General features: G+C 33.3%; 5 protein-coding genes and 1 pseudogene across 5 annotated transcripts; 4 read left to right on the top strand and 2 right to left on the bottom strand.

The window, feature by feature from the left end:
- Positions 1-322: 322 nt before the first annotated feature.
- On the bottom strand, positions 323-3,688 carry LOC106717524. Its single transcript, XM_014511396.2, has 4 exons — positions 3,305-3,688; positions 2,941-3,020; positions 876-1,038; positions 323-519 (listed from the first exon to the last, which is right to left on the bottom strand). Exons 1-4 carry the CDS (start codon positions 3,630-3,632, stop codon positions 362-364), a joined length of 729 nt encoding a protein of 242 aa, XP_014366882.2. The 5' UTR covers positions 3,633-3,688; the 3' UTR covers positions 323-361.
- On the top strand, positions 1,920-2,921 carry LOC106717523 (prostaglandin reductase 1-like). The gene has a single exon (XM_045679848.1). The coding sequence runs from the start codon at positions 1,920-1,922 to the stop codon at positions 2,919-2,921; it is 1,002 nt and encodes a 333-aa protein (XP_045535804.1).
- A 2,353-nt stretch (positions 3,689-6,041) lies between the features above and the next one.
- LOC106717550 (prostaglandin reductase 1-like) lies at positions 6,042-7,685 on the top strand. The gene is made up of 2 exons (XM_045679549.1): positions 6,042-6,152; positions 6,579-7,685. Exon 2 carries the CDS (start codon positions 6,603-6,605, stop codon positions 7,608-7,610), a length of 1,008 nt encoding a protein of 335 aa, XP_045535505.1. The 5' UTR covers positions 6,042-6,152; positions 6,579-6,602; the 3' UTR covers positions 7,611-7,685.
- Positions 7,686-7,759: 74 nt separating this feature from the next.
- LOC106717551 lies at positions 7,760-9,435 on the top strand (annotated as a pseudogene).
- Positions 9,436-10,171: 736 nt separating this feature from the next.
- Positions 10,172-11,175, top strand: LOC106717515 (prostaglandin reductase 1-like). The gene has a single exon (XM_045679804.1). It carries the CDS (start codon positions 10,174-10,176, stop codon positions 11,173-11,175), a length of 1,002 nt encoding a protein of 333 aa, XP_045535760.1. The 5' UTR covers positions 10,172-10,173.
- A 1,538-nt stretch (positions 11,176-12,713) lies between these two features.
- LOC106717501 (histone-binding protein N1/N2) lies at positions 12,714-18,415 on the bottom strand. The gene is made up of 9 exons (XM_014511373.2): positions 18,243-18,415; positions 17,431-17,606; positions 16,927-17,024; positions 16,619-16,806; positions 16,258-16,351; positions 15,739-15,879; positions 15,561-15,635; positions 14,634-14,875; positions 12,714-13,029 (listed from the first exon to the last, which is right to left on the bottom strand). The coding sequence occupies exons 2-9, from the start codon at positions 17,604-17,606 to the stop codon at positions 12,838-12,840; spliced, it is 1,206 nt and encodes a 401-aa protein (XP_014366859.2). The 5' UTR covers positions 18,243-18,415; the 3' UTR covers positions 12,714-12,837.
- Between the last annotated feature and the right edge of the window lie 913 nt (positions 18,416-19,328).

Below are 19,328 nucleotides of genomic sequence, written 5' to 3'. Positions count from 1 at the left end.
TCTAGATATTTTACGTTCAAAGTCAACATCCAAGGTTGGTATTTACTCATTCATATTTTTTTTTTGCGAAAATTATAAATTAATAGTATAATAATCACATAAGAGAATGAACCAGTATAATGATCGTATAAGAGAAAAATCATGCAATTGCACCGTCTCTTAATCAATCCATATTTACCACTTTGGGTCGGTTTTATGGTTAAATAATAACAGACTAGATAATAAATAATTATTTTCATTTTCATTTTTTCTCCAAACAAATTCACGAAAGACAACATGCATTGATAACAATTTAATAACACGTTTTAGGACATGACGTCATCCAAGAATTTTTCCCGATTTGAAATCTTTTTCACAAGATTTAATAAACAAAATTAGACACTTCAATGCTCGGCACCTCTTCATTGCTCCATAGAGTCTTGACTTCTTCTTCCAAGCCGCATATTTTCACTTGTTCGTTGGCCTCCCATCGGAGAAATACCAACCTTACCACCTCTAACCACAGACGTAACTCTGTAACTGTTAAAAATTATGACATAACTTTTAAAAAATAACCTAAAACACGAGGTATCTTGTATAACTTCTAAGTTTAACAAGAGAGTTTACAAAAACCGTCTCCTGGAAAGCTCAGGTCAATGAATTTTACAAATTATGAAGTCTTTTAGTAATATTCTGTTCCTTCAGTTTTCTTAATTTTACTACATCAGTAACTGAGGCTTCTTTCGTCTTTCTTCTTTTGTTAACCATTATTAGTATGAATTTTTCAGTGCCACATGTAAGCGTCACATGGTAGTCACGTGACTCTGTTACGCGACTACGCCAACGTCCTCCGTCGTAATAACAAACTCACTAGACGCACTGTCAATAATACTTACTAAATAACAAAGCGAATGAAGTTAGAAACAGCGTATTGATGTCTTCATTAGCGACGTACATAGTGTACAGAAGCGCTGCGGATGTCGGCAGCTGACGTAGTGCTAGTCCACGCAGCGTGACACCCATCCAGGGTAAATACATGTACTCGCAAGTAGGATGACACTGGAGAAATATTTAGAGAATACGGTCCGTAGTTTATTTTTTGTTTATTGAAGGGTTGGTTTAATGAATTTTAATGGAGTCTTTTTGTTTGTAACATCTTGTTAACTTTTATCAACAACTTTTAAATAGATTGTGAATTAACATATTATGAATTTTCATTTTACTCATGGCGTGATGGGCGACAAATATGCACAAGGTCCACATAAAATGTCTTACAAAAACTAGATCCCTTGAAGATACATTGGTACTTAAAACATAAATAAACGGGAAATATATCTAGATAGATAATCTGGAAGAATAAATATGCTACAAATTATGTTTTTTTCTGTTATTCCGCGCGGAAGGAATCACGGGCGACAGCTAGTATTACAAAAATGTATCAGTATCAAGTTAACATGCACATTTTTATCGATATCGAATTTTATATCTAGAATTATCTACATCCGTAATAAGCCTTGAACTTAAAACGTTTAAACTATTACACGATAACCATCAAAATTTTGATAGAAGCATAATTATTTAGAAAAAAAAACCTATTGTAACAGCGATAATTTTAGTGACGTTATACTTCTGTATTTTTTCGTCACTAGTGAATGCAATTTATAACTAATAAAACTCTATTATACAAGTGACTCTTTAATTGATGAATCAAAATTTGTCCTCTACTTCCACAAAGCATTTGATCCGTCCATAAAGAATCGTCCTGTATAAAAATAATTTGAATAAAACCTGATTAAAGTTAATCTTATTTATCGGAAAGGCAATTATTTTAATCAATTAATTTGCATATTTTTTTACTTAAAAATTAAGTTAAACATTTATAAGTGCATCATTGTTATTTTATTTGTAATTCAATTCGGAGTGCAATTTGAGAATAGAATATGGGAAAAGCACGAAAGTATGTAGTGAAAAAACATTTTGAAGGTGTCCCTAAGCGGGATGATTTTGAAATAGTGGAATATGAACTACCATCTTTGAAACCCGGTGATGTATTAGTTAAAACGGAATGGATCAGCGTAGATCCATACTTAAGAGCTCGCAACACTGTGTATTCTCCACCATTTGATCAATTCTCTACTCAAATCGGGCTGGTTATTGAAAGCAATCATTTTAAATATCCCGTTGGTACTAAAATTGTTTCTCACATTGGTTGGTGCGATTATGGTATAGTTAATATGAATGAAGAAGAACCACTCAGAACTTATAAACTACCAGATTTTGAAGATCTGCCAACGTCCTATGCAATTGGTGCTCTCGGTAGACCAGGAGCGACTGGTTATTTTGGACTTTTAGATATTTGCAAACCTAAGGTTGGAGAAACTGTGATTGTAACAAGCGCTGCTGGAGCAGTAGGGACTATGGTGGGACAAATTGCTAAAATTAAAGGGTGTATATTAATTGGTATTACTGGCTCGGATGAGAAAGTACGAATTTTAGAAGATGAATTCGGTTTTGATAAAGCGTTTAATTATAAAACAGTAGATATTTCAGAAGTTCTAGAGGAAGCAGCCCCTAACGGCGTTGATTGTTACTTTGATAACATTGGTGGGGAAATAAGCAGCATAATCATCAAACAAATGAACAGTTTCGGAAGAGTTGCGTGTTGTGGTAGCATAAGTTCATACAATGACAATCCACTTAAAATGCCAAAAGCAACAGTTATACAACCGTATGTAGTTAACAAACAATTAACGCTTGAAGGATTTAATGTTTCAAGATTTGCCGATAGATGGCATGAAGCTTTACCCGAAGTTATAAATTGGATCAAAACGGGACAAATTAAAGTAAAAGAACATGTAACAGTAGGTTTTGATAACGTATTGAACGCTTTTGTAGGAATGTTAGCTGGAGAAAACGTGGGAAAGGCTGTTGTTAAAATGTAACATATTTAATAATATTTACCGCAAATCCTGAATTGGATATCAAGAAGCAAGATATCAATACCAATAATGTGTCTGAAGCTTCAATACAGCACATAATTTCTGCGAATAAATGTTTGAAATTATTTGTTAAGTTCAAACAATTTTTAAAATTTAATCTTTAAATATGTTTCTTCTAAAAATTCACACTACTTTATTCTAAGATGACCTACACTCTGTAAACAAGTAAACGGCATTAGAAGGCTGCGGGCCAATCATTTTGGCAATTTCATCAGAAATTTAATTTTATAGACATTGAGATAAGTTGAAGTGATAAAAAGTGAAATTGTTTACAGAGTCAGGTCTTGATTGGAAATAGTGCGGTATAATTCATAAACCGAACTTACTTGATACATCAATATCATCCACGTACAATTTATATTTCTCGCTCAATAAAACAATGTGTAGATCATGTTCTAAAGTTGTTTCGTCAATAGTCACAACTTCCATCTTGACATTCGCAAGCAAACCTAACACTAAGCAAACGAAAGTCATAAAAGAAATGGATAAAGTAGATTTGGATGTCTGCACATGCATTTGTTCAGCTGCAACAAATGATTTCGTCCACAAATAGTGTATGCTAGTGTCCACATAATCGATAAGCGCACCCAATAAAGGGACCCTTGATTTTGAATACGTCATATATTGAGGACTAGGTGAATCTCCACTGGCCATGGTCTTTTAAAATAGCCGTAATATTGTAATTTAAAAATTCTAAATATACAAATAGTAATTTACATGACTTTACGTTTAAGAATAAGTAAAGTAATTGAAAATGACAAAAGTTGGAAATGTCAATGTAAGAGATGCAGAGTAAAAAGTCGCTAGTCAAAAATTTATTAATTATCTATATATATAAAAGAAAGTCGTGTTAGTTACACTATTTATAACTCAAGATCGGTCGAACTGATTTAGTTGAAAATTGATGGGGAGGTAGCTTAGAACTAGGAGACGGACATAGGAACTTTTTTATCTTGTGTGCATTTTTTTTCCGCACGGACGGAGTCGCGGGTAAAAGCTAGTTAACAATAAACTAGTCGGTGCCGATACCGGACAACATACGTGAGTGATTTAGCCGTTTTTATATTAGTAACGAATAACGATGTTTGAAATAGAGACCTACCTATAGATGATATCGTAAATATTACCCAATATTGATGGGCAGATGATAAAAACTCAAAAGATATTAACTCGAGTTTTACCCATTTTTATCGTATATTTATACAAAGCAATGGATATTTATGTTTTTGCGAATCTAACATTTATTTTATTGTCAAGCATTGTACCAAAACACACGTATTTCTAACTTCACTCTATCCCGGGCACCTATTATCCCTTTGTTTTCGCTTATCCTGACCCCACTCCCATTATGCCCATGCCGAGCAGTGCCCAGGTAATCGTCGTATGAACCGCACGCGCATCTAAGTGCCACTATCTTAAGCTAATATAATATTTGTTAATTAAAAGCTTAAATTTATAACTTTTGACGACTTCATATCATACGGTGTTAATGATATTCAAGGATATGAAATCTAAACTATCACCTAACATAACTATTCTTGAAAATGAAGCCATAGAATCAAATTCTTTCTGCAGTGGAGAAAAGAAAAAAAGATTGCGTGAAGCCATTGCATTTAGCCGCCTATATCCTTAATCCAAAGACTCGAGGAAATGAGTTAAAACAAGATGAAGAACTAGAAGCAATGGGTTTTATTAACCAAAAGGCATGTATTTTACATATAGAAGTAATAGCAGAGTTAGCTGGCTATAAGGCAAAGGAAGGATTTTGGCGAAAACCTTTTATCTGGAAAAGCGTTGTGGGCTATGTAACTTCTTGAATAACTATTACTGCTCTCATCTATAAAAATCCTTGTTTAATCTTTAAAAACAAACATTGATTAACCTAATGGTCACGGGCACGTCGAGGTCATGATTAAATTGTCTGCATTGCATATCTTATAAATTCGAAAAACATTATCCATCTACTTATAAAACAACTCGCGACAATTTGGATCTAAAAGAACGTCAATACAGTTCAAATTGTGTAAAATTTGTAATCAGACAATTGGAACAATAGGTACTCAGATTCAAGTAATCATTATTTATATAATAAAACGAAAATAAATCTAGTTTTTGCTTGTCATTGAATAATGTACACAGTATTGTGTTAAAACATCTATTTAGTAGTGTAGATGTAAATAGTTATAATTGATCCTGTTTTCCGCGTAGTGACGTCTGAAAAGACCTTCAAATTATTTGTATATTTTTTAATAAGTCCAATGCTGTGTCATGGAATACAAAGGTTATATCGCTTTTGGGACCCACACAGTATGGGTCAAAAATAAATATAGCAGCCATTTTCTTTTTATCTGACTTCTTACTATTATAAATGCGAATGTTTAGATGGATGGATGTTTTTTGAAGGTATCTCCGGAACGGCTCAACGGATCTTGAAATGAAATTTGACACAGATGTAGAAAATGGTCTGGAAGAACACTTAGGCTACTTATTCATTTTTTTTATTTTAATACCGCGTAGACAGAGTCGCGGGCGACAGCTAGTAACGTCTTAATTGAATCATGAGATTTTAAATAAAAGTCAATTTATTGATTTATATAACAGTTCAATACCTTTAGATATGGTTGATAATCTCAGAATGAATGATAATTTGGTCCAATGTTTAATAATGTTAAATAAATAAATAAATTAAATTATATTAATTATCACTGAAATCTAGATATTATAAGGAACGCATTGATATAATTTTTCTAGACTGTTCATAAATACTGATGTACTTTGATACCTAAGATAACAAAAGTTTATTTTCTAGTTCAAACAATTATGATTTAAAAATCCGACTATATAATCAATATTCGCAAAAAACTTTTATATTTATTCTTATGTTTGATAACCGTGAATTTTCACTGCCCAAACAATCGTATGAATACATTATGTCTCCCACTCATTCTCTTTGAAAAGAACAGAGATAACATCATGTTTGTGTATTGGAAACATACACTAGACTAGAAGCCACAAGGTCAAATTGACAACTTGACGATTACGCAATAAAACATGTTGGACAATGACTCGTCTTGTCATTAGTCCCCGTGTTGTACGCCAGACGGTCGTGTCCCTTGTGTATTTTGATTTTAAATTTAAACAGCCATAACTTTATATACTGAAATTAATTAAAATGTAAGTACCACTACACAACCAGTATTTTATCACGTAAAAATCTTTTAGTTTTCAGCCAAACACAAGGTAAATTTTAAAGTATCTAAAAGTACGATTCTTTACCGTGTAGATAACGCTTTATTTTATACGTTCGTCACGATAAGTAATATAAAAAGTACGAAAGTGTGTATCTGTTTATGTTTATTTATGCCCCAGTTGATTTATTTATTCTTACTAATCTCTTGGTGCATTAGACTATTTTGATAAATTTATGTTCATTTTTGTCGTGATAGAAAAATATTTTATATAGTTTATTAAGTCTCTTAAATCAATACCTTATCAAATATATCCGTAAACCGCAAAAGATACTCGTTTTGAGATAAGATAATTGACAAGATAGAACACAAGTAATGAATAAAACATTAAAAATCCATATTCTATTTGCAGTTGAACTTCGATCAGTGATCAATCATGGTTAAGGCAAGAAAGTACGTCGTAAAAAACCACTTTAAAGGAGTTCCTAAGCGCGAAGACTTCGAATTAGTAGAATATGAACTACCTCCGTTAAAAAATGGAGAAATCCTAATTAAAACAGAGTGGCTCAGTGTGGACCCGTACCAACGTGCATACAACACGAAGAACAAGGTGCCTTATGATCAATTCGGATTCCAAGTCGGAGTTGTACAGGAGAGTAAAGACCCCAAGTTCCCCGTTGGCACCAAAGTCGTTACACACAAAGGTTGGTGTGATTATACCATCGCTAAAGATGGAGTCGCTAGTGGACCCGTTAACAACGTTTATGCCCTACCTGATTTGAAAGGACTATCGCCATCATTAGGAGTTGGCGCGGTAGGCATGCCAGGAGCAACTGCCTATTTCGGTTTCCTTGAAATCTGCAAACCAAAAGCCGGTGAAACAGTTGTAGTGACCGGAGCCGCTGGAGCTGTAGGATCTCTAGTCGGTCAAATTGCCAAGATTAAGGGTTGTAAAGTAATCGGATTTGCTGGCTCCGATGACAAAGTGGAATGGCTAGAAAAGGAACTTGGATTTGACAAAGCTCTCAACTATAAAACTGTGGACATCGCTAAAGCTCTCAAAGAAGCTGCTCCTAATGGAGTGGACTGTTACTATGACAACGTCGGTGGGGAAATAAGCAGTATCATTATCAATCAAATGAACACACATGGAAGAGTAGCCGTATGTGGTAGCATCAGCTCGTACAATGATGACGTCGCGAAAATGCCAAAAGCGACTATTTTACAGCCAGCATTAGTGTTCCAGCAGCTCACAGTGCGTGGATTCTTAGTCTGGGAATGGTACAGCAGGTGGCAAGAAGGTTTCTCTCAAATTGTAGACTGGATCAAGAGTGGACAGTTGAAGACAAGGGAACATGTAACAGAAGGCTTTGACAACATCTTTGATGCATTCATTGGAATGCTTGCCGGTGAAAATACAGGAAAAGCCGTGGTGAAGGTTTAAACATGTGACCAACTAAAATATCGAAAGTATATGATATATTTCAACCAATTGTTGTGATTAAATTTGTTGATTAATTGTTCAGAACTTTTCTTTCGTTTCTTACAAAACAATACATGCAATTTTATAAGAAACATATCTTAATAGTTTGCCAACTTATACAGATTTTTTGTTAGGAACGTGGTAATTTTTTAAACAAACAATAATTCGGCGTTTGTTTACTTTACCGGACTCAAATGATAGTAAGATAGGTTTTGGGAATGGCTCATTTCTTTAGTAATTTTTTTTTTTGCAAAATGTATAATCACTACTAATGATTATTAACATTTTCGGCCAACCTGAAGGGGGTCTGTTAGAATCTAAGGCTACAATAAAAGTACACATGTCTCTGTCTTTCTTTTAAATAAATAGGACGTATCTTCAATGATTTAGTAGTACGAATCTGAATCTTACTTTTTTTCGATTCGAGAGAAAGAGTTCCTCCGCTATCCACGTGTAATTTTTGGATATATTCACTCAGGTTACCTTCAAATCTCTTAGCAGAAAATTGCGTAATCATTTCAACGCCATTTTTTTCATGGGCCATTTTAGTAATGGTAGCAAAATGACATGCACTTTTTTGAATAAAAAAATGATGATGTAACCGATAAGTAAACGAAATATATGAATGTAAAGTGCTACATTAATCTTGAGTTAAGTTTCCACCGGTGACCAAACATGGTGAAAGCAAGAAAGTACGTCGTTAAAAACTATTTCAAAGGAGTGCCCAAGGGTGAAGACTTCGAAGTAGTAGAATATGAATTACCGCCTTTAAATGATGGTGAAATCCTCATCAAGACAGAATGGATTAGTGTAGACCCATATCACCGTGCGCACAATAAGGTAAGCAAGATACCTTATGATCAGTTTGGATTACAAGTGGGAGTTGTCAAGGAAAGTAAAGATCCCAAATTCCCAGTTGGCACTAAAATGTTATCGCACAAAGGTTGGTGTGACAATACTATCGCTAAAGATGCAGTGCAGGCTGGACCATTAGACCATATTAACATTCTACCAGATTTTAAAGGTCTGTCGCCATCATTAGCGTTGGGTGCCTTGGGTTTGATTGGTCTTACTGCCTATGCCGGTTTTCTTGAAATATGTAAACCAAAAGCAGGCGAAACAGTTGTTGTGACGGCGGCCGCGGGAGCTGTAGGATCTCTAGTCGGACAAATCGCCAAGATCAAGGATTGTAAAGTAATCGGGTTTGCTGGCTCCGATGACAAAGTGGAATGGCTAGAAAAAGAACTCGGTTTTGATAGAGCCGTTTACCTTACGTTTACGAGACGTTTAATTACAAAACCGTGGACATCTCTAAAGCTCTTAAAAAAGCCGCTCCCAAAGGCGTAGACTGTTACTTCGATAACGTCGGTGGAGAAATTAGTAGCATTATTATTAATCAAATGAACAAATTTGGAAGAGTATCTGTATGTGGTAGCATCAGTTCTTACAACGAGGAGGGGAGTTTGCCTAAAGCAACAATCTTACAACCAGCAATAATCTTTCAACAGCTTATAATACGAGGATTCGGTGTCTCAGAATGGAGTGATCGACTACCGAAAGTAATACCTGAACTTGTAGATTGGATCAAGAGTGGGCAATTGAAAGTAGCAGAACATGTGACAGAGGGTTTTGATAACATTTTTGATGCGTTTGTTGGAATGCTTGCAGGCGAAAACAAGGGAAAAGCTTTGGTGAAAGTATAATTGTATTTAAATGCAGAAGTACCATGTAAAGTTGTAATTTACGTACCACATTTTCAGGAATGCTGACATTCAGTTTTCGAATTCAAGAGAAAAAAATCAAATAATATTTTCAGTTAATAAATAATAAATTAATAATGTAAAAAAAAAGTTGTTTTTCTTAAAATACAGCAATTGAGAACTAAAATGAAATATTGATACCCAATTACTGAAAACGACTGCTCTGAAAACAATTGAAGTGGTGGCAGCTTTTTTAATGCCTATTAATTGCAATGCATCGCTTTAGTTATGCTTTGTGTTTATTGTATATACTTTTATAGCAGAAAAAACATTAAAAGAGCCACAAAATATATATATATACTGACTCATTGATTTAGTACATGAGTGATTTATTTAATCATGAGTATTTTACATAATCTTGCGATAATTTTTACCTAATTACATATAGGAGCGATGAGTTAACAACGCGATAATTTTGAAATAAAACTTTAAAAACGATGACTTGTAATTTTATTAACTGAACTAGCTGTCGCCCGTGACTCCGCCAGCGCGAATTAAAAAAGAAACTTATTAAGTAGCCTATGTGTTTTTCCAGACTATGTTCTACATGTATGCTAAATTTCATCGGGATACGTTGAGCCGTTCTGAATATACCTTTAAACAAACATCCATCCATCCATCCATCCAAACAATCGAATTTATAATATCGGTACGATATTAAACGAAACTAGACACTTCAGTATATGATAAAGAATAAGCAAGCAAGGAATATAAATACAAAATATTTTATTTTTCTGCAGTTGAATTTCGACTGCTGATTAAACATGGTTAAAGCCAGGAAGTACGTAGTGAAAAATTATTTCGAAGGAGTTCCAAAGCGAGAAGACTTCGAAGTAGTAGAATATGAACTACCTCCATTAAAAGATGGTGAGATCTTGGTCAAAACTGAATGGCTTAGTGTTGACCCATATCAACGCGCCTACAATTATTTGTTCAAGGTACCATATGATCAGTTTGGTTTTCAAGTTGGAATTGTACAGGAAAGTAAGGATCCCAAGTTTTCTGTTGGAATGAAAGTAGTAACGCATAAAGGTTGGAGCGACTATACCATCGCCAAAGATGGAGAACTCAGTGGACCTGTCGGCTATGTTTACCCGCTTCCTGATTTGAAAGGTCTATCGCCATCATTAGGAATCGGCGCTGTGGGTATGCCAGGAGTCACTGCCTATTTTGGTTTTCTAGAAATCTGTAAACCAAAAGCCGGTGAAACAGTTGTTGTGACGGCAGCCGCAGGAGCGGTGGGATCTCTTGTAGGACAAATTGCTAAGATTAAGGGTTGCAAAGTAATCGGTTTTGCGGGTTCAGATGACAAAGTGGAATGGCTGGAAAAGAAACTTGGTTTTGACAAAGCACTGAATTATAAAACTGTAAACATCGCGGAAGCGCTTAAGGAAGCCGCACCTAATGGCGTGGATTGTTACTTCGACAATGTCGGTGGAGAAATAAGCAGTATTATTATCAATCAAATGAACAAATTTGGAAGAGTATCTGTATGTGGAAGCATAGGTTCAAATAATATGACGGACCTACCTAAAGCAACAATCCTGCAGCCAGCGATAGTCTCTCAACAGCTTACTATACGAGGATTCATAACTGGCGAATGGTATGAGAGGTGGCATGAGGGATTCTCACAGCTTGTAGATTGGATCAAAAGTGGACAGTTAAAGGCAGGTGAACATGTAACAGAAGGTTTTGATAACATTTTCGATGCATTTCTTGGAGTGCTCGCTGGTGAAAACAAAGGAAAAGCTGTCGTGAAAGTTTAAAATATGAAGATTTTTTCAATTAAGAACAAAAATCAATGTTTTAATTAATATTTTCCTTTTCCGTGTAGTGAAAAGTTTGGTAGAGTCTTAGTGGACGCCAGACTGGGTATATAAAGTGAAGTATGTAAAATAAATAGTATTTTTCATTTAAAAAGTTAATCGGATTGGATTATGGCGTCACTGTATGGTGTAATAGCATGAGATTGCATTTTTGTTTCCGTTATCAAATGATCAGTTTTATCAGATGTATAACAATATTACCAAAAAATATATTGTAGTTGTAAAAATATATGTTATGTTTACAGTTACTAGCTGTCGCCCACGGCTCCGTCCGCGCGGAAAAAAAAAACATAATAAATTGTCTATGTGTTCTTCCAGACTATGTTCTGTGCCAAATTTCATCATGATTCATTGAGCCTTTCCAAAGATACCTTCAAGCAAACATCCATACATCCATCGAAACATTCTCATTTATAATTAGTAAGAAAAAAAAGAAAATTAGTAAGATAGTAAGATGGATCAATGTGGTAATTGAAGATAAAAAAATAAATGAAATACAAACATACCCATGGGTTTATTATAATAATAACATAGTACATTAATTTCATACAAACTTACAAATACTAAACTATATTAATATGCTAACATAGAATAGATTCAAGCTTCGACCTTAAATCTAATTCAGTCAGAGACTTGTCAAATAATAGATAACAGCTCCATCTTTTGAATGTAAAAAAATATTAGAATCAACAAACAAAACCAGATTTAATTGTACTTTAATTATTGATGTGGAACACTTCTGAACAAATCTATAGAAACATATGGTTGTCTTTTTTCTGTACTTATAATAAAGCGTAAAAACACACTTCTTTATAACGTAGGATTGTAGCAAACACGGCATATTTTTGAAAAACCATTTATATAATTAAAATAAAAAACCCTATATTTACGACATGCTTTAGGCAATATATTTTCACGCCATTAAACAAGGAAGTGAGTAAATTGAAAAAAACTATAAGAAAATTACTTTTACTTCAATATCTTAAGAGAACAAGAGTGAGGACAATATGTTTGTGCAGTGTTTCATTAATGAAAGCTCAGTTACATTAATGCTTCTAACTTTCTTAATTTTATGGAGCTAAAATAAGAAAAAAAATCCCATTTATTTCTGTAACAGAGTAATTTTCTAGATCCCCAATAGTGTTTTATTTTTCCTAATAATTGTACTTGATATATTATTATTTATTAACTAAAAACCATATTAATTGTAGTTTCCATGAGACATTTAATATTGCATTAATCAAACAATAATTTAAGACACTTGGTTATAAAAATATCTTTCTTAATTTTTTCATTTAACTTAAATTTATAGCAAAGATTTTTTTCTTTCAAAACAAAAATGTTGCTTAATTATGTTAAAAGAAATTTAAAAAGCATAAAATGGAACACAATTTAAATATTTATTACTTTTTTTTAAGTCAAATCCAGTATTCTACTTGATTGTAAATTTTTAAATAACATAAGTTAGTACATGAATATGCTAACAAAAATATTTACCACTAGATTTTAAGTAGATTCATCTTAAAAACTCACCTTAGATGTCCTTAGCTTTAAAAGAAGGCTTCCTAACACTAAAACATCACTTTTCACTAAACACACTATTCACGTATTAACTCTCTTTGAGGCAGAATCTGCCTCACCGTCACTAGCCTTCCTCTTTCTCTTGATAAGATGTGAGATGTCTGATGCAGCAGGTTTAACTTTGGGTTCCGAGGAAGTGGAACTGGCAATGCTTGGTTCCCCTGAACCCTCGCCATTTGCAGGACATAATGTCTCACGAACTCGCTTTATCGTCTGAAATGAAGTATCAATTGTACGTAAATATGATTTGTTTTTTTTTAACTTCTAGAATTTCTTTAATCTGTGGTCTTAATATGCACTACAGGTTAAAATTTTATTAATTAAACTAGCTTTTACCCGCGACTCCGTCCGCGCGGAATAAAAAATAGAAAACGGGGTAGAAATTATCCTATGTCCGTTTCCTGGTTCTAAGCTACCTGCCCACCAATTTTCAGGCAAATCGATTCAGCCGTTCTTTAGTTATAAATAGTGTAACTAACACGACTTTCTTTTATATATATTGATATATGTAGATAAAGATATAGATTATCGTTTTGTAAGAAATTGAATCTCAGGAAAAGCAAAAATACCAGATTCATATACAGTCAGACTTGGATAAGCTAGAATGATTATCCCATTTCAATAGACAATATCCTTGAGAAACTAATTAGACGGAAACCTCTATAAGCGAGACAAATATCTCTGATCCTAGAACTCAAGCTTCTCACTCTACTCGATCTACTAACCGATCGACTTTACTCTAAACCATCCTACCCTGAACTGTCGTAAATCATCAAGTTTTTAATTATTTCTTGAAACTATGTAGGAAGAATACCTTTTTCATCTCTAAATTGACCATAAACAGTTTTAGTCAAATTAAAATCAAATTAAATTAAGTACCAAAGGCCCAACCAAGATTTATTTAAATTTATGAAATGACGGTTATTAGAAATCATATAAAGGCTAGCTTCAAAATTCCATGTAAAAACCACATGGTCATTATTGTATTGGGTATAAAATAACAGACAGGGTTTAATTTTGTATGATTTTATTATAAAAAAAATGTAAATGCAATACAAAAATGGCCTTGTGGTATATCACTAGAGTCAAAAACTTACAGATTCAAACAACTATGAGTATTATACAATATGAGTATTTATCTGTTAATTGAGATTCATAAGGTACATGTCTTTAGAATTTAATATTTTAAAATTAAAAAAAAAATAATCAAGTTCACAGAATTAAAAAAAATTAGGGCAAAAAGCGAAAAAACAACCCTACAAAAGTAAAAAAAAAAAATATAAAGGTAAAAGGTACCTACATACTAGAATAGTATTATTTTGATTAATTAATAAGGGTTAAAAAAAATGTCTAGCTTAATTTTCAGTCTTCAAAATTCAATATTTCCTTATACTGATTAATTAGTCTTTTACATAATTTATCACAATTTAATCACGGACAATATTAACGAACTGTTCCACAATATCTAAGTAAAGTGTTGTATAACTAACACATAACTTCATGTCAAAACAGTTTGGAACTTGTGAAATGACAACTTTATTTAACAAAAAAGTTCCAAGTAGCTGATTAAGGACTAAATTAGACATTTTTAAAGAGGTCCTAATACTGTTCAAATTAGCGTTCAATGTGAAATCGTCAATCAACAATTAATCATCATATTATAGGAATATTAAATGCTAAATACCATAATAGATATGAAAGAATGTAAAAGAAAATGTTCACAATTAAATTTGTGTAACTATTTTATGATTCTTTTCTTTCAACATTAAACATCTTAGCATATTTCTAGTATCCTCTAGACAATCACACGGTCTTACCTCAGCTTTGCAATCTATCATATCTTGTATTTTCTCCTGTATTTCAGGTAGAAGTTCCTTCAATTCCTTAATCTCTGCTTCAATAGAATAGAATGGATCGTTTAATTTATATTTCTTTATAGTGGCATCGTCTTTGGGATTTGCATTCTCTAATGCTTTGATTCTAGATTCTAAAATGTTCGCTGCATTCTTAAAATGTGTTACTGCGTCTTCAAAGTTTGATGCTAAAGAGTTTGCGAGACCTATAAATAAGAAAATAAATGATTACAAACTGTGACAAGCCCGGTGAAACTGTAAATGCCTCCTCACAGTGCAAGGCAAACAGTGACTACTCACTCACAAAAAAAAAAAAAATTACAAACTTTTTTTTTTTTCATAGTTGAAAGTTCCACCTTTTCTTTTTTTTTACATATAACATTAGTGGAAGGAGCACAACATCTGTTAAAGGAATGGGCTGGCTCGGCCCGGCAAAATACCACATCCACACAGAAGACAGACATCAAGTGAAAGCAATTCCGACTGATGTCTGATGACTATGTTAAGGTACCATTTTTTATAAGGTAAGGATGGGAAGAGGAAGTGGATCTGACGGAGGAGGGGACGTATAGGAAGAGGAAATATTCACTTTCCTTCATAACTTAAAGATAGGCAAAGCATCTGTAATCGCGGATTTTACGAGCAGTGGTTGCTTCGCTATTTCAGCGAATCCAGGTAGCCGTTTGGTCATTTACTACCTTATATCAAAACAATAAAATTGACAAGGCACACAGATCACCTTCCTTTTATTTGTTTGATCAAGATTTTCGTCTAACATTTTAAACTAATTTATATATTGAAATAATTTGACGAAGACAAATTTTGATTTGTTATTTTCCTAAGGATTTTATAATTTTCATAGGGCTTAATATAATTTTTTTTTCTACTCACCGATTTGATAGTGAGTTTCAGCTATGCACCTATCATCACTACTGTACAGTTCTTTTTGAATTTCCAAACAGGTCACTGAAAAGGAAATAAATCAATATATTTTTATTTACACTTATAAATATAATTTTTACTCCGGATTTCTTTTATTAAATACAGTTCCATATAATTTTATACATACTCATATCAGTGACAGCTTTGTCGTAGGTCTCACTTTCTAAAGCGACCTCTCCCAGTGCGAGATGTACATCAGCTAACAATGTTCTCGCAGCATCTCCACCTCCCGCCTCTACACGACGCTTTAGAATACTGCGAGCCAGATCTGTATACAAATACAAGGTATTTAACATTTCACTGCACTTCATTAATATCATCATCATCATCAACCTGCCCTTATCCCTATGGAGGGTCGGCACAGTATGTACTACTTCTTCATACATCTCTCCATCCTTCATACATCAGCCATCATATCTGAATTCGTCACTTAAATTAACATTTTCAACAGATATTAAAATTTTTCGGTAATGAGATGACTTCATTGTATTAAACAAGTACAGAAATACTTTTTAACACACTCCTTACAATAAAGGAAAACATTGGATAAGCAATGTTGACTATTAAGACCTAAGTCACCCCTAATTCAGGGTAAATTCAAACCCTTCGGTAGGAATGAACAAGCTGATGAAAAGAGATAACTCACCAAGTGTTTCCCACGCTAGTTGCAGATTGTCAACATCATCTTCATTGTCCAAATTCGCCATAGATTCGTCCATTGCATCACCATTTGAAGTCCCCTTGTAACAAATGATATTACAGTTGATAAAATACAAATAATAATAAATGGCGCTAATTTACAGCAAAATTCAATGATGAGACAATGAAAAATATTTTAACTTACATCAAAAAAAAAGACAATTTAAGATTGAAAAAAATATATATAATAAATAATGATAATACTACTTATATGAAAACCTGGACACCAGAATGTAATTAGGGAATTATATAAAAAATTGTTTACTGCTCAGTTAGAAGCTACATGTCCAAAAAAAAAAAATACTAACAGGTTTCTCATCATCAGTCCCGCTGGGCGCTACCACAGTTGGTTCATCATCCTTGGTAGTAGATTCAGCTTCAGTCTTCTCAACTTCAGTTCCGCTGTCAGCTGAATCGTCCTGAGTCTCCATTTTGGCTTCTGCTTCTGTTCCCTCCTCACCATCTTCATTCTGTTCTTCATCATTATCTTCTTGATCTGTATATTACAATATATACAAGTGATGATGTGTATTACATTTTTCACATTTAAAATATGGATTAAATATTTTAGACTATAAAAATCTAATATGACTTTTTTTATTAACTCTCAATGTACCTCCGTTTTCATCTTCATCAGCATTACCAGTTCCTGGCATACCATCTCCTAAGACTCCACTTTCTTCTCTTGATAATCCAAGAAGGGCTTTGCCATACCTGTTGAATTATATATATCTATATATATAAACATGAATTGCTGTTCATTAGTCTCACTAAAGCTCGAGAAAGGCTGAACGGATTTATCTTATCTTAGTCTTGAAATGTTCGTGGAGGTCTAGGGAAGGTTTAAAAGACGAGAAAAAATTCATACCGCCATTATGTTTTTTTTTACTGCGCGCGGACGGAGTCGCGGGCGACAGCTAGTATTACATATATTTACTGATATAATGTTTACACACATATTGCATATCCCAAGAACTCACAAACAGCATGACTGTTTAATTCTGATAACAGCAAAAATAATACTGAAGACCAAAGAAATATTTCATTACATTTTTAATTGGAGTTTACATTAGAACTTAGTTTAGTTGATAACTGGACTTCAACATCAAACACAACTTACCATAAATAAGCTTCAGCACATTGGTCAGCGGTATCACCATGTTCTGCAGCAAGCAACTCGCAAGCCTTCGTCAAAGCCTCAACTGCAGCACTGTAGTCTCTCACTGCAAGATGTCTCCTGCCTACACTTAACAACTCCACCGGTGATGAAGTGCTCACGTCTGCTACATCAGCCATCTTAAAACATAATTATAACAATGTTTGTTCTATGATTATCAATTTTTCAAGACAAATCTTTGTTTCATAACTGAATGGCAGGGTTTCTGGAGGGCAATATAAGAATATATTTAACTGTGGCTGTTGCACATTTATTGTAAAATAGATTTAGGATTGTATATAGAAGTTAGTGAAGTGTGGTAAAATCGAACCAAATCAAAAATTGGTAAGAAGGTTGGATTAAAAAGGCGGATGTTATGTTTAGAGGCTTAATCTAAGTTTTTTTTTTGTATGATACAAACTTTTATAGCTTAATTGTACTACGCGACAAGAAGATTAACTTGCTAATTTCAAAGTCGCAGGCAAAAAGTATAAGTATTCTCTAGTCGCAGGTGCATATCAATGTGCATACCTGCCGCGCCGGGTTGTAACGGTCAACGTGACAAATGGTGTAAAGAAAACAATGGAAACGTGTAATGCCACGTGCAGCACACAATTATCATTCGTATTTATAATTTAAATAAACAAATACAGTCAAAAGAGGCCCTGACCCATATTATGTACAAAACAAAATTCAATTTTACCAAGTATAAGACAGTGTTTAACTGTTACCGCCAAAATTATGATTGAAGTTATTGCAAAAAGTTAAATACTTACGGCTATTTATGTGTGTTAAATAATATTAAAACAAAAACGAATTGTCTGTCGATACTATAAAACTATGCTTTGAGACTTGAGTTCACTAAAATCAAGAAGAAATAACTTTCCCTTTTACAACCACAACCACAATTAATCGGCACTCGGCACGTCGTTCGTTCGTCGTTTGTTAGTGTTGCTATAGCAGAGTGAGTTGAGTTTCTAAAATATAAATATTTGGCGTTGGCGCTTATCGCTCGTAGCTTGCAATATTTGAATGTCAGAAATGAAATGAAATTAATATTTTTGTTGAAAATAAAATTAAAATAGTTACATTACAAACTTTCACAATAAATTGAATTTCTTTTTAATTGTAATATTTTTAAAATTTGTAACAAAAATTGTTACTAAAAACAGTTTATTAATGTCGTTGCCTTTATTTAGGTAACACTAGCACACAAATTTTCGATTTCATTTTTTTAATAATTTAATAAAACTTGATACAACGATCCTTATCTAGTTCTGCAATATTTTAGTGTTTTTACCCTTTGACTTCATACAGCTACATTATAAAGTAGTTACTGTTTCGGGGAACTAAGCTGGAAGTTGTTTTACTTCCCGCCCGGACGCAAATTCGCGGTAGTCACAAATTTTCGGTTATATTATAAATGTGAATGTCTCGGCAGTGTAAAGAAACTAATTAGACAGCTTTGTTTATTTGTAATAGATTATTTATGCATAACTTATTAGTATTTTTTAAAATTAGTTTTAAGGTAATTCATTATCATGCCAGGGGATAAGAAATCAAATCTTGGACATTCAGAACATACATCTATCATTTAACCACTGAGCTATCGGTACCTAAGCGTTTACGATGATGAGTCACTTAAATAAGAACTATAAACAGATTTCAATAATCAATCATAATTTTTAACACACATGGAATTCGAACATCAACAGTGTCAATTTTCCTTCATAAAATTATATTCCTAAATCCTCAACTTTAACAAAAATGAGACATAGAAGTTTTTTCGTACAAAGAAGAGATAAAAACATAAAATATTTAACGTATTTTTGATTATTTTGGATTTTGGGTAGGCATCTTGT

The sequence above is a fragment of the Papilio machaon genome, chromosome 10, assembly GCF_912999745.1.
Source record: "Papilio machaon chromosome 10, ilPapMach1.1, whole genome shotgun sequence".
Taxonomy (NCBI): Eukaryota; Metazoa; Arthropoda; class Insecta; order Lepidoptera; family Papilionidae; genus Papilio; species Papilio machaon.
The sequence above is the reverse complement of the archived record's forward strand: the minus strand, read 5'-3'. Positions and strand labels throughout refer to the sequence as shown.

Excerpts from the sequence above, each read along its gene's own strand:
- LOC106717515 (XM_045679804.1), top strand. The coding sequence starts at position 10,174 with ATGGTTAAAGCCAGGAAGTACGTAGTGAAAAATTATTTCGAAGGAGTT.
- LOC106717550 (XM_045679549.1), top strand. The coding sequence starts at position 6,603 with ATGGTTAAGGCAAGAAAGTACGTCGTAAAAAACCACTTTAAAGGAGTT.
- LOC106717501 (XM_014511373.2), bottom strand. The coding sequence starts at position 17,606 with ATGGCTGATGTAGCAGACGTGAGCACTTCATCACCGGTGGAGTTGTTA. Across the intron at positions 16,807-16,926 it reads TGATGAAGATGAAAACGGAG|ATCAAGAAGATAATGATGAA; the intron begins GTACATTGAGAG and ends TGTAATATACAG. Across the intron at positions 15,636-15,738 it reads CAAAGCTGTCACTGATATGA|TGACCTGTTTGGAAATTCAA; the intron begins GTATGTATAAAA and ends TTTCCTTTTCAG.
- LOC106717523 (XM_045679848.1), top strand. The coding sequence starts at position 1,920 with ATGGGAAAAGCACGAAAGTATGTAGTGAAAAAACATTTTGAAGGTGTC.
- LOC106717524 (XM_014511396.2), bottom strand. The coding sequence starts at position 3,632 with ATGGCCAGTGGAGATTCACCTAGTCCTCAATATATGACGTATTCAAAA. Across the intron at positions 3,021-3,304 it reads GGATGATATTGATGTATCAA|AAATTATGTGCTGTATTGAA; the intron begins GTAAGTTCGGTT and ends ATTTATTCGCAG. Across the intron at positions 520-875 it reads TTCATTCGCTTTGTTATTTA|TTACAGAGTTACGTCTGTGG; the intron begins GTAAGTATTATT and ends AATTTTTAACAG.